Raw genomic sequence first — 21,471 nt, forward strand, 5'->3', positions numbered from 1 at the left:
TTACCTATACCTGTATCAATCATGTACGAGTGATCGTCCAATGACAACTCGGGGAATGCGATCCTGCTAGCCTTGTAAGACGGTGGTTGCAGTAAGCCTTGCTCTTGTCGCATGAACCCTCATTCTGACCTGATATCCTCAAACTGCATCGTGGAGGTCTTCGATGATACAACCATGTCGAGTCAGTGCCTTGGAATAGATAGTAATTGGACGATTTACCGACACCGATGAAGGTGAGACTGGTGAGCACTCGCGCCTCGCATTTCCAGGGCCGTGAGTGATGAAAGCACTTATCAGCACGCCTTAGGGCTGATACTTCAGCGTTGAAGGCATCAAGAGTATCTATAAAGCGTGACTGCGTCCTGCATGTTCCTGGACTGTTACGTGCATTGTGCAGTCCAGGCACAACCGGCAAGATGTCGCGTGTGTTGATGTAGAAGCATGGAGGTTAGCAGTCATTTGAAGTTCGTGGGGGCAAACCCCATCCAATTCGTCTAAGTCCACTCGCGCAATATCGGCGAACCGCATATCTCATCCTCCGTAATCTGTCCTCTAAAATTGAAGCGTGTCAAAATCTTCACCTATAATCTGCTGATCATCGTTTGCGGGAGGTTTTCATTCTTTGATATGATTGTTTTTATTTTCATTCTCTTTCACAAGCCAATCCAACAGTGTTGGAATTTCTTGATTCAAAATCAAGCCCTCTTGGCTTAGTGGTAAAGCGTATCACTAGTATTACCTTATGATGCTATGATAAGATCGCTAGTTCGATTCTGGCAGAGGGCATATTTTTTATTGTCATGCAGTCCCTCAGCTGCTCTATTCTGGATATGCTGTATGCACCTAATAAGCAACCAACCTGTATTTTTGACCATTCACGGATGACTGGCACTTCAGCAACGATGACAAGTCTCTACGACAGGTGAATAAATTAGTGTGTGTTTTGTGAAATGGTGTATTCTACATGTGTATATCGTCCGGGGATGTCCCGAACGCTACTGGTGTGGTATGCTGTCCGAACGCCTACAATGCCATGCTTAACACTACCTAAACGCCTCACGAATGCTACCTAATCTCATAGATCTAGTCCTTGTCCCAGCCATTCTCCTGATGACACTTGACCTGCACAATCTCCGTCTTTCCCTTGTGATCTACCACAAGCCCCGTCAACTTGCCCCCACTAACACACCCACTGTCCAGTCCAAACGTGAACTCCTGCAAGTTCAAACCCTTCTTCCTGTTATGCCCATATACAACACTCAAGCGCTCGTGCTCTTCTTTCCTCTTCTGTTGATGATTCCAGAACTTCTCCCATGGTGTGCCATCGTGCTTCGAGCTGGGGATGCGTGTCTTGAGATCGATGGTGCGCATGTTCATGACGTGGAAGGGATCTTGTTGCTCAAGAGGTATGTTTGGAACGAGGCCGGCGTGGACGACTGCGAATTCGCCGAGGTTGGGAACGTTGCCTATACGTAGAATGACAGGGCATTCCTGAAGGTATGCAATCTGGTGCTTGGAAAAGGACTTGGCGAGTTTGCGAAGCGCGTAGTCGCCGTGACTGTGTGATGCTTCGTCGAGGAAGTCTGTCTTGCGGTCGGGGGACTCGTCGGGACCTGGGAGTGTGTCGAGGTGGCGTGCCTCAGACTCGGCGATGCTGAGGAGGAGTTTGTCTTCCCAGTTGCCGCGCACACAGGACGCGCCGAGCTTCTCAGCCAGCGAGATGACGCCCGGCGAGTCGGGGCCCTTTGCGATCATGTCGCCGGTCAAGACGAGATGGTCATGCTTCTTGTTAAAGTCAACCTTCTTCAGCAAGTGCTCCAACTCCTCCCTGCATCCATGGACATCGCCGACAAAGACTAGCCTGTGCCCCTTCTTAGGTATGTGTTGGCTGTCCATGTCCCTGACCTGAATCATGCTCTTGAACTCTGGGCGCACATTGCTCCCGTAGCTCATTGTTGGTGTCTCATCCATATCCTTCAATTCCTGTAGCTGCGCGGCGTATCGTGGTCCAAAGTATGCTTTCCAGCTTACAAGGAACAGGAATGCGAATGCGAGAACTATGACGACACAGCGCTGTAATTTGCGAGGAACGCGGTTCGATGTTTGCGTGATCAGTGCCTGCCACTTTGGGTGTATGAGTTGGTCGTCTTCTTTGCTGTAGAAGTCGTCTTCTTCGTCAGAAGCATCGACGTCATCGTGGTGCGCAGGTATGAGGTCGATCAGTGGGCGATGCTGCGCGTGCGGGTAATCGCGGTACGACATCGCAGCTGCAGAAGACCCTGAAGGAAAATACGATGTTCCGTTGTAAGAAGACACTAATGATTTCTGAGACGTGTATGAGGGTGCTGTACGATGCTGAGAAGCGTTATGGAATCTGGAAGTTGTTCGTGTCGAAGGTCGCTGCCGTGTGGTCCTGGCTACGCCGATGGAGTGCTCATCTGCGCCTGCCTGTATTTGCGACCGTTGCGATTGTTGTTGTGTTCGACGAGTGTGATTGCTGCGACTTGAGTTGAAGACTTGGAAAGGTGCATCATCCTCATCTCCGGCCTGACGCGCAAGCCCAAAACTTTGAGCGCGTGCCCCCTGCGATCTGGGGGTTTCGTACACCATCCTAGCCTGGCGCGGTTGGTGGCGTAGATCCTCTCGGAATGATCGGAACTATCAAGCTTGGCAGGCCGCCTTATGGGGCTGTTGGAGGCTGTTGCTGAATCGGGACTGTCGAAATGACGATGAGGGTGGTTTTGGTGGATGAACAAAAGTCATTGTGCATCGTGGGCTGAGTATTCCTGCCATCTTGTGGAGGGTGCCTGCCCGAGGTGAATGTGAACCGGAGAGGTAGGCGCAAGCACCGAAGCTACACGGCCACACCGCGCCTTGATGATCAGTCAACCCTGCTCGTCGCAGTCTTCGACTTGAGACTCGAAAACAGCATTGCAAGAACTCAAGATCCTCAATACGGTCGCATTGAGATCCAGTCTCTACAGCACTATGTCTTCCTCCACTTGCTACAACATCGTAGTCTTCGGCGAACCCAGCGTAGGAAAGACATGTTTCATCGACCAATTCTGCTACGGCAGATCGTTCGTCATCTACGACCCCGACAATAGCGTACTCTCACACAAGATAGTTGTGGATGGTGAAGCCTCGGATCTAACTCTCATGGATCTAAGCACCTCGTTTCTCAAGCCGGAGCACGCAATGCAATACACCGAGTGGGCGGAGAAGATGCTTGCTGAAGCGGATGGCATTGTCCTTCTATATGATGTTACGAGCTTGGCGAGTTTCGAGTATGTCATTGATCAGGCGTACAAGTTTCTTTGGGGGTGTCGTAGGTTGAAGAGTGAGAGTGATGAAGAGGATGGTGGGGGCGAGCGTGGGAGTTTTGGGTGTGTGCTCGTTGGGAATAAGCTTGACCTTGTAGATGCTGGGAAAGAGAGTAAAGCAGTCGGCCGGACTCTAGCGGAAGAGTGGGCGCAATCTCAGGGTATCAGGAGCATCGAGATGGTCTCACTTGAAAGAGAAGGACCGGAGAGTGCGCTCAAGCTGTTGGTGGAGAATATCAAGAAGGTTGAAAGGCTGGAGGGGAGAGGTAAAGGAAAGCTTGAAGAAGAGACGAAAGCAAAGAAGAGCTCGATTCGAAATACGCTGAAGGAGGCCTTCAAGTTGTCCAACGCCTGATCGGATATGTCAGACCTTGGAGGTACTCAGTCATGATCCGTCTTCGTCGTGATCGGATCCCACTCCTCCAACAACTTGAGGGTGTCATCAATCTTCTCCCGGATACCTCTCGAACAGTCTGAACCAAGCGCCACACGAATCGGAACCTCTTTTCCCTCAGCAGCGCCGCTCTTCGTCAGGATATCAACTATCACCCTGGAGCCCTTCACGATGTCACCCGGCTGGTTGTTGTCGATCTCGTCTAACCTTGCCCTGATCTTACCAACGGCTGTCGCGTCGTACTCCTTAATCCTCTTCTCGCTCTTGATTTGGCTGCCCGCATTGAGGAAGCCAGTGCGGAAGTACCCCGGCTCCACCACGGTCACAGCAATACCCAGCGGGGCAAGCTCAGCGCTCATAGCCTCGGAGATGCCACTACACGCCCACTTGGTGCCAGAATACAGACCAAAGCCTGCACCGCCACGCCAGGAGCCAACACTGCCGAAGTTGGAGATGGTGCGGTGGCCAGAGGTGGCGCGGAGGTAGGGCAGGAAGGCCTTGGAAACGTTGAGCATGCCGAAGACGTTGGTATTGAATTGATTGAAGTCTTCTTGGGGCCTGAAAAGATTAATATTGCGCTCCACAGTACCTCTAGGGTTATTTATCACTTACGAGGTCTCTTCGACTGCACCGACTAGGATGTAGCCAGCTGCATTGACTAAGTGATTGATATACCCATACTGCTCGTTTGCTGCCTTCGCAACCTTCTCGATTTCTGCTTGTGGCGCCGTCACGTCAAGTGTCACGGTCACGGCCCCCTTCTCTTTCAGGTCGGCGATGCGCGACGTGCTGCGCGCGCTGGCGATGACCTTGTGGCCTCTCTCGAGAGCCTCCAGAGCCATGAACTTGCCGAAGCCACTCGAGGCCGCAGTGATGAACCAGACTGGAGTCTGCGAAGTCATGATCGGCGTGTTGGTGATACAGTACTGGTCTGTTGGATAGTATAGGATGATTTGGATCAAGGAAAAGGCTAGTCTGCTCTAGGATGGAAGGTGCACTGGTGTTCAGAAGAAAGTGCGCTTTGCGTTTACCAGTGTGCCTTTATAGCATCTTCTCGCTTTCACACACTTTTGTCGCCGGTTCTATGCCCGATGATTTGACATACCTCAAGTCCAGAGTACCTGACCCCCGGATTGTCCAGAACTGCAACATGTATGAACTAACCGGTCTTGCACCAGACATTTGACCGCAGATACCACTCTCTCGATCGGTCGTAAGCACCTTGATTTCAACATGTATATCGAACTTGCTGACTGGATCCGCATTTTTTCGGAGTAATCTGACAATGCAGCTTGTGCCTTCTTGTCATGTCCATGTTGTGGTTGATGTTTGGTCGAGCTCAGGCGAAAAGTGGGGGCTAGCGCAGATCAAAGTGCAGGAGCACCGATGGCTTTCGGTGAACAGCCACACTGTCGCAAGTACACAATACTCGTAATTACGAACACGCATCCGTGCGAAATGTAGATCTGCTGCCTCCAGCACACTCATGCTGACACTGCGACGCTCTCCACTCATCTGATCATGTCCGCCGTCGCACCAAGACGTGTGGCGTAGTAGCTCCCAGACACGTCAGAACGACACGCACATAACCTGCATCTACCCATTTCGATTGGATGCTCATCCTGGATCTTTTGATACGCACTGTAAGCCTACACGATGGCCGAGCTATCGCAAGCGATCATTCCCAGTCTGCAAGCCATTGCGCTTGTAGCACCAAGTCTCTACACAGGTACGCTCTGGGTCTCCGACCTTGCGATTGTTACTGACATGCTCCCAGGTCTGACATTTACCTACAGCCATGTCGTGATCCCGCCATTGACCACTCACGCGCCGCCAAAGCTGCTCGCAAAGCAATGGCTGCAAGCCTACCAGTTCGCGCCCATATTTGTTGCACCTCTCATCCTTCTCGGCGCCTTCAGCAACGCGCTGCTAGCTTACTTAGCCGCGGGATCCCCGTCGCACGCGTCCTCGCTCTACGCCGTAGCCGCTGTTGCGATTGCCAGCATCATCCCTTACACTGCGCTGTACATGGAGCCAGGGGTCAATGGGGCTGGCAAGTGGAAGGCACAGGAGCTGTTGCGCGGCGAGTTCGAGTTGAAGAGCGAAGGTCAGGGCACGAATAAGGATACAGCGAGAGCGAGCTGGAAGAGGTGGGCGGAGAGTGCGGATATGAAGATCATTGCGGAGTTGTGGGCGAAGACAAACGCGTGGCGGTACATTATTACTGGAGTTTCCACTATCATCAGTGCGACTGCTACAGTCATCAGATATTGACGCCTCGTAGACTTCCAACGCCGCAGACTACACACTGCCAAGGATGAAGCGAATTGCTCAATCGGCTAAAGTGCGGCTGGGCGCTGTCTGCCTGTCAGGCATCTAGGCAGCCCCTGATATGGCAACCGCATAGAGAGCGCGATATAAAGTGCAGCTCTTCACAATATTTCCTCAGATAACGACGATTTCAGTATCCCGCTCAAGACCTCAACTCATTATGACAAACCCACCGTGGCAGCGACTTACTCGCGACCAGCTTGCCACCGTCATTGGTGACTACTACAAGTTCCTAACAAGGTTCTACATTCCGGAGTCAGCACTCAAGTTCCCGCCTCCAGGCGGGTGGCCCAATATCTCTCCAGAGACCACGAAAGGCTTCCCGAGATCACCAATTGTGATTGATCTCCTCAGGCGTTTGCCTTACATCGATGAGGGGGATGCCGGAACCATGACAACCAACATTCACTACAAGAGTGATGTTGTAGATTACTCGACGTGGGAACCACATCAATGGGCAGAGGACGACCAGTCGGGAGCGTTATCCGTGCAACAGTGGGTTGAAGAACTGGAGGAGAGAAAGAGAGATAAACCCAAAGACGAAGAAGAAGAGGAAGGGTATCTGTGGTATCAGGATGAGGGCAGAGACAAGGATGCCGACGATGAAGAGAATTGGTTCGATGGTGACGACCCAGAAGACATCAAGCTGGAGCACATGATCGTTATAGCCGATGGGTACGAAAGTGGTGGCCGCGCTATTGTGCTTGACGTGGTCAAGGGCAATATTTACGAAGACATACTGGCATGCAGCGGCCTGAAGAGCGAGATGGCGGTCGAGGACTACTTTGACGATCTCAAGACCAAATTTGAGAAGCTAGAGATGGTTCCAGTGCCTGGACTTGGGCATCACGAGGGCACGCTTTACGGCGACATTGAGGGCGTACCCGAAGTACATGAATTCGACAAGTCATTCACTGCAGACGACAAAGACGCCGCGCAGCAATACAAGAAGATCTACCAGAGCTTTGGTTGGCCTGGCGAGACGTATAGAAAAGAGGAGGCTCTGGCAGCGATCAGGGCACATGCACAGCGCAGGTCCGAGGCGGAGGAAACAGCGTCGTCGTGAAAGAAAGAATAATCCCTCGCGACTGTAATCCGGGCGATCAGTCTGTTCACCATGTCCTACTCTACCTGGAAGTCATCACCTTCCGCCAGTGCGAAACATGGGAAGGCAGGATCTCAGGCAGTTAGTGACGAAGTTCAGAAGACGGCTGATTGTTGCACGACCCCGCAGTCTCACAGCCTATTGCAGAAAGAACCAACCTCACCAGTCGCCTGCAGGGCGCCTGAAGTACTCGCCATTATACTGCTGCCGCAACAAGCTATTGTTACCAGCTTGTAGAGCTGTCTTCTCCATTCCATACAAATTCATTATGCTTTTCTCCGCGTTTCGTCTTTCAGCCTACCTCTTCTCAACATGTGCACTACTCACCAAGACCACCTTTGCGGCACACCACACTTACGAAGTCCCCCTTTACAACGACCTCGCGTACCAACGCTACAACATCACCATCGCACTCGGCACACCCCCTCAACCCTTCTCCCTTCTCTTCGACACCGGCTCAACAGACATATGGGTCCCCCAGCCCAACTCCTCAGGCTGCGCCCCCACCTGTCCTCCAAGCTTCTCATTCGACGTCACAGCCTCCTCAACTCTTACCAGAACTCACGTCCCCTTCGACGCGCGCTACGGCCTCACACCCGACCTCGCAGTCATCGGCGAGTACTACAACGACAGCCTCTCCATCGCTGGCCTCCCGCCCATCGCCAATATGCAGTTCGCTGTCGGTAACCTCCCAAGGCTCCTGTGGGTGCAAGGAAATCGCGGGATCTTTGGCTTAGGGACAAGGTTTAGTGAGTCCGTATACGCGAGCCCCACATCTCCGTATCGTGGGGATTTGAGCAAGACGTATACGCCGTTATGGGAGAGAATTGCGTTTGCTTCGCGTAAGGGGGAAAGGCAGTTTAGTGTTTGGCTCAATGCACAGGGTAAGGGCAAAGGGTCTGTGCAGTTTGGTGGCGAGGATCGGGGGAAGTATCAGGGTGAGTTGGCTGGGGTGCCGATTAATTTGGCTATAGAGGGGGCGGTGAGGGGATGGAACGTTAATTTGACGGGTGTCGTTAGGGTTGGTGGTGGAGAATATGGGAAAGAGATGAGGAAGAGGTTGACGGAGGAGAGTCATAGTGTGGGGTTTACGCTCGATACGGGGAGTCCGAATATGTACGTTCCGACCTCGCTGTACGAAGGTATCGTGGAAGGTCTCAATGCTACGGAAATCATCAACGGTGCGCCGTACGTTCCTTGCTCGCTTCGATCTTCAGCAACTGGCTCCTTGGACTTCGAGTTCGCCACGCGTATGAGGGGACAGGAAGCGAGGGTTCGGGTTCTATATAGCGAAATCATCTATCCACCAGGCTTTCCTGTTACTGTTCCGCCAGTCAAGGATTGGAATGGTGAGAAGATGTGTTACTTTGGCGTTGTGCCGAACGATGGGCCTGTGAGGTTGCTGGGCGCGACATTTTTGAGGAGTGCGTATGTGGTCTTTGATGCGGATGAGAAAGAGTTAAGGATAGCGCAGGCAAAATGGAGTGACCTGGGGGAAGGTTCTGAGCTGTAGGAGGTATTCGCCGTTGTGTCTCAGTGCGCTTCCAGAGCAATAACCCCTGTGGGTGAACACGCCGCACCGTATGAATATCTCCTTTGTTCGTACGTCGTACAGTGGAACATCACTGATTTCATATATCCCTCTTCTGGTAATTTCAAGTCAACTTATCACCTCCAACAATACTTGCCTCGACCCTGAACATGGCGTTGCCGCTCTACTTCTTCCTAGACCACGAGCCATACTTCGGCGAAGCACCAACATTGTTTCCCATACCCATCTTTGCATACAGCATTGACGTCATCGCGAGAATGCTCAGCAAGCTTATTAAGGCATTTTCTTCGCCAAGGTCCCGGCGCGTCGATCACCACGCAGTTCCAGCTTTCTACGCCATGAACGCTGAAGTGGCTGAGCATCCTTTTTTCTGGTGCTGGTACATTGAGACACATGTCTACGAGCTACAGTACGCTGGTACAATACACGATTGACTATTACTACTTCTGAAAGTCACTGAATACCGGTCGTGGTCCGATGATAACGATATTCCGATTTTGTTAACGCGGCTTCGTATGCACAACAAGAGCATCGACTTTCGTCAAACAGCGCCCAAGAAGGACCTACAGGTTGTGGTCTCTAATTTTTACCGCCACGAAAGACTTGAGGTCATTTCCCAACGCGCTAAGCGGCTCGATGGAGAGTCCAAAGTAATTGCCAGGGGCTTGGTGGTACTGGACGTTAGCGACTTTCAGCAAAATAATCCGGACTGCGCAATCTGCACAGAGCAATACGGTGTTGGGGGTGACAATTGTGACCACGAGCCTGTCATGACAGCATGCAAGCATACGTTCGGACACGAGTGCATACTCAAATGGCTCTCCGAGCACGAGACGTATCCTATGTGTTGGCAGAAATTGATTTGACAGTACAAGACAACAGATATGGAGATCAATGGGATGGCTGTGGATTGGGATGGAGCACATTGAGTGCTCGTTGAATTGGTATCGTTGTGACTATCTAATTTCTGTACCATGCCGTCGTCCGCACTGGCGCGATGCGCATAGTATGCTTCAATGAATAACTTTTGTTTAAAAAAAAACTATGTCTTGCCAAGCTACGCCTGCATAGCAGTCCCTCAGGGCAATGCATTAAAAATTGTATGTGTAAAGTTGGTGTCGTGAAGAGAAGTAATGCTCTACTGTCGAGGCGTCGATCCAAGTAACCGGCCGAGACTCCCGTTGGCAGGCGACAATGATGGGACCGGCGATTTCGCATACATGATTTCGCCTTCGATGGTACTCATGGACGTCCTAGAGACGGGCGGCGCCTTGTGCCAATACTGCTTGGGACTTGAAGGGCCGGTCATGGGCATGACGAGGTCGATGGATTTTGATGCGTACGATGAGCCGTGGGTCCTGCGTGGTAGTGGTCGGTTGTTGGAGGGTTGGGTGTATGGTGTGTACGGGAGTGAGAAGCTATACGACGACGCAGGGGTATGCGACAGGGAAGGTGCTGCACTAAAGTTGGCCGAGGAGGTTGATGCGCGCTCATAACGGGGACGGATTGGTCGGACAGTGTCATTGCCATTGGATATGTTCTGAAATTGGCGAAGGTAGTTGGAGGCATCAGAGTCCGAGCGGTGGTAGTCATCATCTACTGAGCCTTCTGAAGAGGCATACGAGTTGCGCTTGGAGTGGGACTGGGTAGGCGAGCGTTGCGGGATGATGTCAGGGAAGTGGAGGTCGTCAAATGTGAAGTTGGCGAAGGGTGTGGTTGGTGGTGAGTAGTCGTAATATGCCAAGCACTTCTCAGCGTCCTTCTTCTTGCAGCTAGACAAATGTCAGTACACAAGATCATGGAAGTATCACAACATGAGTCCTGCTTACCTCTCCGAGCAGTACAACACCGAGTTACTTGGAACGATGATTTGCTTTTCGCAGACAGTACTACAACTAATGTCAGTTTATGTTGGCAGCATCACGATTCATGTCGACAAACCAGTAGTTCAGGAAGCTCACAGCCATCGGATCCTCGTCTTCGTCTTCAACCACTTCCCGGTGCTGAACGGCGTGCGAATTGGCTTTCCTTCCGTGGGAACCTGAACGTTTCGATGAAGGGGCAGGCCTTGAAGTCCTTGCGTAGGTTGAATGCGCCTTTTTAGAGTGATGCGATGGGTGGCGGGCGTGATGCGTAGCCATGTTGAGGTAGGATGTATATTGATTAAAAGCCTCACTTGACTCAAAATCGCGCACGGTTCGTCGTGATGCGCAATTGCTACGAGCTGAGAATCACGAAGAAGCGGTAAGTGCACAGCCCTTGGAAGTGCAGATGACGGAAGGACGTGCGTCTTTGTTTAGAATCGTTATCTTCGATCTTCCTGCAGCCTATGAATTAGCACAGGGCCAGATTTCGGTAATGGAATCTCATAGATAACACGAGGCATGAACGGTTCCTTCCCGCATCAACGGAACCGTTGTGACACGAAGAATGTGTAAAGAAAGCAGCACTTACAGTGACGTTTGATAAGGGGTGCAACAGCGACCTCGGGGGCTTCGAAGGGAGGCTATCGACAGCAAGAACCGTGCAGTAGCGCTGCCGTTCCGATCGTCTGAGCGATAAGAACTTCGAGGATCAAGGAATAATGCCGAGGGTTGCCAGTAGGTGTACGGTTGTTTGCGGCTACAGCTATATGAGGAGATAACAACTATCGTGAATCGTGAGCGGCAGGCGGGTGTATTAAGTAGCTGAAGGATTGTGTGGGTACTGAATTCTAGAACGCTGTTGACGACAACGGCCTACTAATTTTATGGAGTTATCGTGCGCGTGGAGGTGATGATACGCGATTCGCACGCCATCTCCAAGCGTTCGGCTGACTCTTCGCTGCCTGCACCCCACATCGCATCCACCACGGTGCCTCCCTTATTGCAGCAGACCAACTCAGAATTTTTCCTGCAAGACAGCAAGGGAACAGGCTCACAAAGGGCGAATCCAACAGGGTGATCTGCATGGAGTAAAGCCGCTGCAGAGACAGGCGAATCGCAACCATGAGTGCTTGCACGGAACGGCCCCGATCTGACAAGGCCCACGTTCCGCAACTCTGATGCAAATCTGGTCGCAAGGTACAACAGACTGCGGGTACCAAGGTATTCTGTGCGACTGTCCATTCAGGTGTCTGTTACTCCTTGAAAGCGATCACGTCTTGTATCACGATCTTTGCTGCGACAATGAGCATTGATGGCGAATGTGTCCGTGTCACAGATTACCTCTTTGGGGATACCGTCGTAGCTTCCGCTCAGGTAAGAGAAACTCCGGCTGGACATCCGACCTTGAGAACGTGCACACCGCGCAGGAGAGTTCACCAGTCGGAAACATATGCCTCATCCGAAAGCTTGATAGTGTGTGCCTTCGTCGTTGCAGATGCATCTGTGTGGACAAATCGCTGGACAACCCGAGGTTCCTGAACGTAAAAACGCCCTGCGTTTCGACCAATGAAAGATCGCAGCCAGACCACTCAACATCTCACGATCCCGCATAAGAAACTTGAGCACCCTGGACTTGAGACATTGCTGCGTGCAGTATTACAGGTATGCTACAGGTCGCAAACTTTAGTCTAGACCAACACGTTGGTTAGAAGGAAAAGTCTGTGCCTGGGCGATCAGACAGCGAATGGGTCATTACGAGCTGCCTCGGATTTGGTGATTCGCCATATTTGGATCGGTGTTGACGTTGGATAAAAGGGTCCTGCCTGTTCAGGCTCTGGTATTGGCGGGAAGCCGAGTTGTTCAAACCTGAAACCATTCCGCCCTAGTTACCCCACAAGGTCAGCGACAACTCACAACAATGACGAAGGGGATACCCACTACACGCGTTCAGAAAGGTCTCGAATGTAGCCTCGTTGCGAATCGTTGCCGAGATCAGAATCTCAAGAGCTGAATTCAAGTCAAGAAACTCGTTCATCGTGGACACTAGGCGTGGAATGACGGTCTTATCATAGGTCTGCTCATGTGTTAAGGTCAGGCTTCCCTGGCGAGCGATCATGACGATACACTTACGACGTCTGCACCGAGCAGGACATTCGGCACTTCCATTCCATAGTCCTCAGAGAATGCCATTGCATCGACTGGCCAACCCCATTTGAGGGCTGCTGTTCGAACTTGACACCCCTCCAGACTATCAACATCCAGTCCGTTGAGGAACAGGTTGGTTTTGATGGCGTCGACAACAGCCTCATCACCATCGGTAGCAACAACGCCAGACGCCCCAAGGTGCTTTGCGCAAAGAATAGAGATGACGCCGGTGCCCGCACCCAACTCGAACACCCTCTTTCCCTTGATCATTCTTCGGCCATCATCGGTGGTCAGATACGACCCTAGTAACAACGCTGCTTCCCAGGTTCTGAGTCCGGTCGTGCCGGACCCTGAGATGACAGATCGAGCTTCGAGAAGTGTGACTGCCTGCTCTTCCGAGGTGCTGTCGTCAGCTGAGTGGAGTGGATACGAGTATGTCACGAAGGCCTTTTGTTGAGCGGAGTCGGCCTCGGAGGGTACGTTGGACGTGAGTAACGTTGCCATTGCAGACATGAGGTCATCTGAAATCTCCTGCATGTTGTGAAAGCCAGCGGTCAGCAGCTGAAGATGAAGTAAAATCTGTATATTTTCGAGCAATTGAGGCATAGTATTTGGACGGACAGTATTGAGAGCTGCGTAGAGCGAAGCAGGCCGCAAACATATCGAAATGACAAGTTGAAGAAATAGGAAACCGTACATCCTCCTCTGGGTCGACGATCGACCGCTCTAGCTTAGCAATGAGAAGCTTCAGGACTCTGAGCTGGTAACGTTCTGGTGGAGGTGATTTGACGCTGCCCTCATCAAACATGTGCAGGAACATCCAGGACTGCACTTCAGGGCTCTTCAAGACCTGTGCATCTGGCCATCTCAACTGTAATGGATCTACCAGCTGGAGGTACTGGCGCTGCAAAATTTGTAGCTGCGCCAACCTATCTGATACGATACTCATATTTGCAGCTTTAATGCACGTCGTTAAGTCGAGTAAGAGATCACGATAAACGCAAAGTGGGTGATGAGGGGTACCTGCCAAATTCGATGTTCGCAGTTGAGGCGGCGGAAGGTGCGTTTAGCGCCGCCAAGCTCTGCCCTAAGCGAGAACGCACCTGCCCTCAGCCAGAATTTCGCGATCCCAGAACGACGACAGCCTCCTGCGTTACTAACACAGCCCATCGACAACAGAAGGTTCGATTCCGTCAAGTACGTCCAAGCGAACCTCTGCATCGCCGTCGCACCTTCCCTTCGGACACTGACAATTCCGCCTCAGGTCGAAAGTCCAACCTCCAACATGGCCGATTCTCAGGTTACTCTGCGCACGCGCAAGTTCATCCGCAACCCCCTCCTCGGACGTCGCCAGATGGTCGTGTAAGTGCAGAGCGCACCGGATATACAATTGCGAAGGACAGGCTCTGACATTGCTGTGTAGCGATGTCCTCCACCCCAACCGCGCCAACGTCTCCAAGGACGAGCTCCGTGGCAAGCTCGGTGAGCTCTACAAGGCCAAGAAGGACGATGTCTCCGTCTTCGGCTTCAAGACACACTTCGGTGGTGGCAAGAGCACCGGCTTCGCCCTCATCTACGACTCCGCCGAGGCCATGAAGAAGTTCGAGCCCCGCTACAGGCTCGTCAGATACGGCATGGCCACCAAGGTCGAGAAGGCCTCCAGGCAGCAGCGTACGTTACAATCGATCATGCACACACTGTTATGCATCTGGCATAGGGTCTGGATAGTGTGGTGAAGGACACATGCTGACAGTGGTACAGGCAAGCAGCGCAAGAACAGGATGAAGGAGTTCCGGGGCACAGCCAAGACCAAGGGTGGCGCGAAGAAGGACAAGAAATAAGCGGTTTCGCTACGACAATGATCACGACGAAGGTCATGGTTGGGGTGGAGTGGCGATTCTTCTGGAACTGGTTCGCCTGGTTCTTTATCACGGTGGACATGGAGTTGCAGCGTGCATCGGCATCGTGTACATCAACTACGAACGCCTGAAAATTACTTGCGGACGGGAACGGCACTACGGATGGCGTTTGAGATTCATTGTCTGCTAACCATCAATGCATATCATGGATCTTTCGATTTTTCAAAACAACGCCACCGATACACACTTCCAGCTCTATATCGAACATCCAATATCTCGATTTTCTTTTCATTATATGTCTCGCATTGCTGTTGTCAGAACAGTCTGTCAAACTCAGGCGTACATTGACTTTCAGTAACCCCACAATGCTACGGTCGCGGCAGCAGTGTGAATGCATCTGGTACTATCAACTCTTGACAATACACGTTTTCGTGCCTGAGCGACTGGCAACTCTAATGCGCACAGCAGTCAAGTTTGGACTTACATCTACCCACCAACTCGCGGTGGTGTCAGCGATTCATACTTGCTGTCGACTTAAATGCACGTGTCACCTCCAACATACAGCGCAGCTAACAATCTAGAACAATCTGCCCAGATCAAGGGCAGATGCAACCCCGATGACTGTAATAGTAGCAACTTGCCGGACTCGCAATGGTAATTTCAGAGCAAGGGTGAGATGAGTAGGCTGCTACAACACGATTCTGATAAATCATGTTTCAGTATACATTGACAGTGTGTTCCCTAATCATAATAAAGCCACTGGCAGTTGGCAGTGGACTTTGGAGGTATTGTTTGGTAGTGCAGTCCATGGGCGACCCCACACATAGCTCTGCTTAGTCATATTACTTAGCGCGAGCTTCGAAGCTCGCTCACAAAGAAGGTACGTTTCAGCGCAGCACTCTTTGAGGTGCTCTCACCATCTCGACACCCAGGTTCTCACCTCCTACCGTTCACATATCACTATACGACTCATCATGTCGTCTTCCGTGCCGGTCCACGCGCCGCCGCCGCAGATGCCAGGCTTTCTGGTGCCTAATGACGATGCGAGAGGGCTCAAGGAAGATGTCGCAGGGCTTCTCGAGCGCGACAGCACACGCTTTCCCGGCGCTCAACCAGTATCCTTTGGCCGCGAACACCTGGCCGAGCTTCAACAACGCGAATACTTCATGTGTGAGAAAACCGACGGACTTAGAGTCCTATTGTTCTTGCACTGGTACGACAACGGATCAGGTGTACAGCCACTTACTTTTCTCATCGATCGCAAGAACAACTACTACAACGTCGAGCCCGCCATAAGAATACCATACTGGCAAAATCCAAACGATCGGGACAAGTTTCTTTTCGGCACAATACTCGACGGGGAGTTGGTACATGATCAGTATCCGGGAGAGCCGTCGCCTCGCCTCATATACTACGTCTTTGATGCATTAGCAGTGGACAACCAGAACGTCACAACCAAGGGCATGGACAAACGTCTAGGCCGTATGAAGGAGCATGTCCTGAAACCCTATAGCAAATGGCTCGACCAGAACCCCTCCCTCAACGTCCCACATCTGCAACCGTTCCGCATGAAAGAGAAACAAATGCACCAATCGTATCATCTTCAACATATCTTCAATACTATCCTTCCCAACCTCAAGCACGGCAATGATGGTCTGATCTTCACATGCAAAGACACACGCTATCAGTTCGGTACAGATCAGCACATCCTGAAATGGAAGCCTCCACATGAGAACACCATAGATTTCAAGCTACGATTGGGTGAATTCCCTCTCATCGACCCCGAAGATGGCGAGGACGGTCCTATCCCAGATTACGACGCCCTCCCCGTCCCCATTCAGCTCCTCGTTCAACACAACAACAACGACTACCGGCCCTTCGCCGTACTCGCCCTCACACCCGCCGAATGGAATACCCTGAAGTCCCTCAACCAGCGCCTCGACGGTCGAATCATCGAATGCTACCGCTCGCCCGCCGGCCAATGGAAGTACAAAGCTGAAGCAGATGGTACACCGCGGTGGCGCGACGACAAGAAGGATGCGAATCATATCAGTACTGTCAACAGCGTGCTAGCCAGCATCGAGAATCCTGTAACAGAGCTGGACTTGCTGGGCCATGAGCAGAAGATTAAGGAGGCTGTTTACCGCATTCAAGGCAGACCATTACCGACACAAACTGGCGAGGACGAAAGGGAAGCAAAGAAGAGGAAGTTCAGTGAGGCGAATGGGCAGCACTAGGATGCTAATCCCACGAGTGTTACGGATCAGGGAGAGGTATCGGGGGAGCTGGCTCGGAAACATTTTGAGAAAGATCCTTGTGTACCTCCTGAGAGCGTTGAACTCGAAGATGAGGATGAAACAGCAAAAGCAAGTGAGCGTGCGTTGGGAAGCGAGGCAGAGGCCAAGGCAGCAGCTGAGGCAGCCGCTAAAGTTAAGCAGCGCGGAGCAGAGCAACACGATTTATCGCGACACCAAACTGGGCGGCGTAAGGACGAGCAACTTGAACACATCCAGCCTGAGCCCAAGCAAGCCAGGTTCCCGCAAATTGGACCTGACAGATGTTTTCCTTCATTTGCCGAGGGCTTTGAAAGCTGGGACTCGAAAGAGTCCGACACACGAACTTTCAAGCAGGATGGCTCCAAGCAGGTTGGAATCGATCAATGTTTTACCAAAGGTGCTTCACAATCAGACAACAATAGCGTCTCCAACGCTACATCTGATCCACAGGTCGGTGAAACAGCGGACGAAGTATCTGACGGCAGCCAGTACTCTGAGGACAGCCATTACACTGATTGCAGCCAATATTCTGACGAAGCCAAAGAAGGAGACTGGTACGAAAAGCGCTATATGGAGGAAGTCGAGCGTGTGCCGCCGAACGTCAGCAAAAACCCGCCGACCTCTGCGCAAAGATGCTTTTGTAAGAATTGAGTCGAGACGCTACAAAGACAAAATCTCGAAACTGAAAGGGTGACTCGGTACTAGCGCCATGTATCGAGGCTTCACCAGCGAGAAGGGCATGAGCTTAGGAAAGATCATTCTAAAAACAGGCGGCGTAATTCGGGCACGTTTGCTTGGTTGTGGGCGCATTGGGTTCGATATTGGTACAAAGGCGTTTATACATTTCAGGTGCACGATATGATACCCAAGGTAGTAGATAGACCATTCAGGAAGTAAAGGAACGGATTGTAGTTCTGAAATTACCCACATTACACAGACTCTCAAATAGCTACCGCCAACCATATGTCGCTTCAGCGAAGCAGGATTGTGTGACATGCCGTACGTGAGCAAGAGGAAGGGAAGGGTGTTGTTACTGACAGAAGGAGCATGGTGAGTTGTGGGTAGCAAGCAGCATCATTCGAGCAACAGAATCATGGAAGATGGTGCAGAAGCAGCAACGTCAGCGAGAACAATAGTGGGGAGACCAGGATGGGGGGAACCAGAACGTGGAGCATCGTGAGGTGTTCCCGGCGAAGCGTACTGTTCGCGCCATGTCTCAGGACATGTCCCTTGCAGGCAAGTTTCGTTGTCATTGCAAAGGCACCCTCAAATGGCCTGGTGTCTTTCAACTGCCGGTATCTCCACCATCGCTACACGTACCTCCATCTGAATTTCAGCTATGAACATCGCCGAATACAACTGATTCATGATTCTACACAGGGAACGTTTTAGTGTTATGCTACTTCACCTCCATGTGAAATGCAAAGATTCTATTGGCAGTGTATATACACCACTACCTTGCATGAGCGTACGACGAAAGCACCTAGATGGGCGAGGATCAAGTTTGTTGTACAGTCGCGGTGAAAGCGAAGAATGTGATGAGGTACATTAGTCTGATCCAGCCATGTAGATGGCTTCTGCAGATTGGATCATTATTCAGTCGACTCATCCTGGTGTATAAAGAGCAATCCAATCCGCCAGTTACTTGGGTATCACCAATTATTGATACTGCTGCAGAATTGAACAATCTCAACCAGACTACCGACCAAGTTTTTCGTCAACTTCAGTATGAAGCTCTTTTCTATTATCACTGTTCTTGCGCTCAGTCTCGCAGTTCCCGCAAAGGAGCTTGTCGTATACGACACCAAATTCAACGCTACCAGTGTCGAACACGCCAATGACACCATAACCTGTATTTCGGGTGGAGTGAGCGATCTGCAGGTTGTAAGCACTCCCCTCTTGGTTCGTGTGATCAATCTACCGATACTGACTTGATTATCAATTCGACCCAAACCTCCCCATCGACGTTAGCCCCAAGCTTGCTCGAGATGTGTGGAAGGGTTGAGAGTATTGATTGGTCTGTATTGCTATGGCGAGGATCGATCGGGACTATATGGTAGAAGGGGATAGCAGTGAAGCAAACCGAACTAACCGAATGAGCTGGACTATCAGTGCAGCGGGCCGTTGGCAAACACTGCAACGGGCCGCTGGTAGACACTGCAACGGACTGCTAGCGAACAAGATGTGATGGCCGAGCCTGTGGATAACGGAGGATTTAGGTGTACGCTCATGGGCACATACGTTATACTTTCACGCAGACATCCTCTTTGTCCGTGAACCTCATGACCAGAAGCTCCGACCTTAAGTCACCCTTCCTCTCATCAAACCAGTACAATATTCCAAGCTGACTGACCGAGCTGTCGTTGCTTCACTTATTGCTGGGCGCGCGGATACTGCAATGCTTCTTGTTGCAACGGGTGCTGCCAGTGCTCTCGCCGAAGATGCTGAATACCAAGCTACCTGGATTTAGAGTAGACTCGGAAGAAACACTGAAAGGGAAGTTGGAAGAACAGCACTGATAGCAACGTGTGTCGAACCCAACTGTTTGTCATTACGGACTGTTGTTAGCCACCTCGATATTACAATACACGTTTAACAAACAAGCGTCTGTGGTAGTTTTACCATGACTGAAAGATTCCACTGGCAATTTTTGGTGTAATGGAACATGGCAAACCACTTATATTTTGCACTGTATCCTGAACACGGTTCTTGCATTGTAGAAAAGCTAGCTGCTACCACGCCCAAGGCGAGCCTCCGGAGGTCTATAGGCTATCAAATACTGTTATGCACTGATTGCAAGATCCGTTGTAGACTTGTAAGATCTTATGAGGCTTCAGGTAGTGTGCAGATATTCACTCACTCATCCCTTCGCTTCTGCACAGACCCGACTCTGAAGCAACATTGTATGCAAATGTGCTATCTCTCCAATATATGAACGTTCAGTACACATAGGCTTTAGAAACAGGTGACTTTGTTCTCATATCTTTTTGTCCATAAAATGAAGGCCCACAGGCAAATGAAGAAAACATGCGTCATGCTGAGAAGAAAGGATGAGATAATCTGACAGCTCTGGTCTTGACGTACACGTACCATCCTGAGCATGGTGTAGCATTCGACTCGTGATCGGAACTCGGCAAGCAGCCTCTATCCGAACACTAGCAACTGCATGAAATGGAACCTTCCGCCCTACCTCCGACATCGAGCGGCTCATTCGGTGGATAGAACTCCCCAGGGCGCAATGAGATGTTGATCATGTATACATTTGCGTACAAAATGTACAGAATCAATATGGTCTATCTTCAGCGGGCGCATAGCGACCTTGCATATAACCGGTGGCACGATCAGGTCGTCTGCAGTCGACATTTCCGCTGTATTGGAGTCAAACCCTAAGAATCTTTGATCCGAGACAGTGGAGTTAAGCCGTAGTGGCGAAGGGAGCCCATAGACGGATGTGCGGTCTTGGGGTCGGACATGCAGAAACGAGTCGATGGTGCTTCATGTATGCGCCTGCATTGTGCCACGTGAGAGGCTTACAGGAGGGGCAGATCGTTCTTCATTGGGACCGGAACACCAAGACCGTAGTTTACCACGTTTTCCAGACCATTTCAGGAAACTTTTGTTTTGGCGCGGAGACGGTCGCAGATGGTCGCAGGGAAGGCGTTCACGGCATGTCACTTTCGCCAGGTGCCGATGGGAGATCGATGCTGATCTGAACCACCAGACCGCGGGTAAGATATCTCCTTTTAGTAGCCTTGCAATCCGGGGCATGGAGAAACGCATCGTTCGCAGATCGTCGTTGGGCTACACTACTTCTTGCAAAATGCGCTGTAGGCTAACGTTCTGATATGGCAATTACAACTCACGGCGGCGGACACCGTTCTCTAGGGAAGTGGTTGTGGCGTGCTAAATGCTGCATGCAGGTCCAGTAGTGCACGCGCATATGAGTGCCGGCTTGTGCAGGAATGGTGCCTGTGAAAACGAGGTCACACCGCAAGTTGGTGCACATCGTCGCAAGAAAGGTGTGCTTGAGAGATCGGACCGGTGGTCAAAGTCATGACTGTGTGGCTTTGACGGGCTTTTCGGCAGATGTAGAATGATGAACCGAGGGTGTTCCTGTCAGTCGATCAACATAGTCAAGTCGATACGCCCGTATTCTGTGGTGTTTGGTCCGGTCCAAGGCTTCTGGCACAAGCAGTTGCCGAGCTATTTTGACACACCTCTTGACACCATCTCCAAGTGTTTCATGTGTCAGGTCGTGGTGACAGGAGCGGCGCAGCCTCCGACGTGACCTGTGGAGGAAGTCACACTCCTCTGAGTTCAGACTTCTTGGCCTGCCGGAACAAGACCGCAGATGTAGAAGCGATCGCCATACGCTGTTTGGTACTCGGTAGAAGAGCTGCGGGTAAATGCAGGTAGCGAAGGAAGCTTGGTGTCGTAGTTCTTGGCTAGTGTTGCACATTGCTCAATACAACAAGCTACCCCTTTTTGCAGCACTCTCACCTGCGGTTTTGCTCGTTACGTCACTTGGGCATGAGAGTGGACGATGTAATGAGCGTGCCCTAGGAGATTTTTCGATAGGGTCTTTCGAGAAGGAGTGGAGAACCCGCTGGGCTACTAAACG

General features: G+C 51.3%; 10 protein-coding genes and 1 non-coding gene across 11 annotated transcripts; 7 read left to right on the forward strand and 4 right to left on the reverse strand.

Moving 5' to 3' along the window:
* Positions 1-699: 699 nt before the first annotated feature.
* BU25DRAFT_t50 lies at positions 700-786 on the forward strand. The gene has a single exon. It is a non-coding gene; the product is annotated as a tRNA-Thr (tRNA).
* A 131-nt stretch (positions 787-917) lies between these two features.
* Positions 918-2,587, reverse strand: BU25DRAFT_489900 (ser/Thr protein phosphatase-like protein family). Its single transcript, XM_033711453.1, has one exon. It carries the CDS (start codon positions 2,260-2,262, stop codon positions 1,084-1,086), a length of 1,179 nt encoding a protein of 392 aa, XP_033563503.1. The 5' UTR covers positions 2,263-2,587; the 3' UTR covers positions 918-1,083.
* A 425-nt stretch (positions 2,588-3,012) lies between these two features.
* Positions 3,013-3,588, forward strand: BU25DRAFT_323271 (P-loop containing nucleoside triphosphate hydrolase protein; the record flags this gene model as incomplete). Its single annotated transcript, XM_033702258.1, has 1 exon — positions 3,013-3,588. A coding segment is annotated over one exon (576 nt), but the record flags the coding sequence as incomplete, so codon positions are not given.
* Positions 3,589-3,679: 91 nt separating this feature from the next.
* Positions 3,680-4,833, reverse strand: BU25DRAFT_409199 (NAD(P)-binding protein; the record flags this gene model as incomplete). Its single annotated transcript, XM_033706003.1, has 2 exons — positions 4,330-4,833; positions 3,680-4,275 (listed from the first exon to the last, which is right to left on the reverse strand). Coding segments are annotated over exons 1-2 (857 nt in total), but the record flags the coding sequence as incomplete, so codon positions are not given.
* A 540-nt stretch (positions 4,834-5,373) lies between these two features.
* On the forward strand, positions 5,374-5,991 carry BU25DRAFT_337588 (uncharacterized protein; the record flags this gene model as incomplete). Its single annotated transcript, XM_033702682.1, has 2 exons — positions 5,374-5,446; positions 5,495-5,991. The coding sequence occupies 2 exons, from the start codon at positions 5,374-5,376 to the stop codon at positions 5,989-5,991; spliced, it is 570 nt and encodes a 189-aa protein (XP_033563506.1).
* A 217-nt stretch (positions 5,992-6,208) lies between these two features.
* Positions 6,209-7,114, forward strand: BU25DRAFT_456991 (uncharacterized protein; the record flags this gene model as incomplete). Its single annotated transcript, XM_033710074.1, has 1 exon — positions 6,209-7,114. The coding sequence occupies one exon, from the start codon at positions 6,209-6,211 to the stop codon at positions 7,112-7,114; it is 906 nt and encodes a 301-aa protein (XP_033563507.1).
* A 307-nt stretch (positions 7,115-7,421) lies between these two features.
* On the forward strand, positions 7,422-8,666 carry BU25DRAFT_489905 (acid protease; the record flags this gene model as incomplete). The annotated part of the gene is made up of 1 exon (XM_033711454.1): positions 7,422-8,666. One exon carries the CDS (start codon positions 7,422-7,424, stop codon positions 8,664-8,666), a length of 1,245 nt encoding a protein of 414 aa, XP_033563508.1.
* Positions 8,667-9,614: 948 nt separating this feature from the next.
* BU25DRAFT_364417 (uncharacterized protein) lies at positions 9,615-11,100 on the reverse strand. Its single transcript, XM_033703790.1, has 3 exons — positions 10,647-11,100; positions 10,535-10,594; positions 9,615-10,477 (listed from the first exon to the last, which is right to left on the reverse strand). The coding sequence occupies exons 1-3, from the start codon at positions 10,844-10,846 to the stop codon at positions 9,844-9,846; spliced, it is 894 nt and encodes a 297-aa protein (XP_033563509.1). The 5' UTR covers positions 10,847-11,100; the 3' UTR covers positions 9,615-9,843.
* Positions 11,101-12,303: 1,203 nt separating this feature from the next.
* Positions 12,304-14,309, reverse strand: BU25DRAFT_430124 (uncharacterized protein; the record flags this gene model as incomplete). The annotated part of the gene is made up of 5 exons (XM_033708590.1): positions 12,304-12,452; positions 12,509-12,644; positions 12,701-13,246; positions 13,413-13,644; positions 14,293-14,309. The coding sequence occupies 5 exons, from the start codon at positions 14,307-14,309 to the stop codon at positions 12,304-12,306; spliced, it is 1,080 nt and encodes a 359-aa protein (XP_033563510.1).
* A 1,009-nt stretch (positions 14,310-15,318) lies between these two features.
* On the forward strand, positions 15,319-16,824 carry BU25DRAFT_19545 (mRNA capping enzyme, alpha subunit). The gene has a single exon (XM_033701039.1). It carries the CDS (start codon positions 15,549-15,551, stop codon positions 16,809-16,811), a length of 1,263 nt encoding a protein of 420 aa, XP_033563511.1. The 5' UTR covers positions 15,319-15,548; the 3' UTR covers positions 16,812-16,824.
* A 2,016-nt stretch (positions 16,825-18,840) lies between these two features.
* BU25DRAFT_19553 (uncharacterized protein) lies at positions 18,841-19,124 on the forward strand. Its single transcript, XM_033701041.1, has one exon. The coding sequence runs from the start codon at positions 18,880-18,882 to the stop codon at positions 19,036-19,038; it is 159 nt and encodes a 52-aa protein (XP_033563512.1). The 5' UTR covers positions 18,841-18,879; the 3' UTR covers positions 19,039-19,124.
* The last annotated feature ends 2,347 nt before the right edge of the window (positions 19,125-21,471 follow it).

The sequence above is a fragment of the Macroventuria anomochaeta genome (assembly GCF_010093625.1).
Source record: "Macroventuria anomochaeta strain CBS 525.71 unplaced genomic scaffold BU25scaffold_10, whole genome shotgun sequence".
Lineage (NCBI taxonomy): Eukaryota > Fungi > Ascomycota > Dothideomycetes > Pleosporales > Didymellaceae > Macroventuria > Macroventuria anomochaeta.

Coding starts and splice junctions, on each gene's coding strand:
- BU25DRAFT_489900 (XM_033711453.1), bottom strand. CDS start 2,262: ATGTCGTACCGCGATTACCCGCACGCGCAGCATCGCCCACTGATCGAC.
- BU25DRAFT_364417 (XM_033703790.1), bottom strand. CDS start 10,846: ATGGCTACGCATCACGCCCGCCACCCATCGCATCACTCTAAAAAGGCG. Junction 10,595..10,646: donor GTGAGCTTCCTGAACTACTG/GTTTGTCGACAT, acceptor CATTAGTTGTAG/TACTGTCTGCGAAAAGCAAA. Junction 10,478..10,534: donor GTGTTGTACTGCTCGGAGAG/GTAAGCAGGACT, acceptor ACATTTGTCTAG/CTGCAAGAAGAAGGACGCTG.
- BU25DRAFT_19545 (XM_033701039.1), top strand. CDS start 15,549: ATGTCGTCTTCCGTGCCGGTCCACGCGCCGCCGCCGCAGATGCCAGGC.
- BU25DRAFT_19553 (XM_033701041.1), top strand. CDS start 18,880: ATGGCGAGGATCGATCGGGACTATATGGTAGAAGGGGATAGCAGTGAA.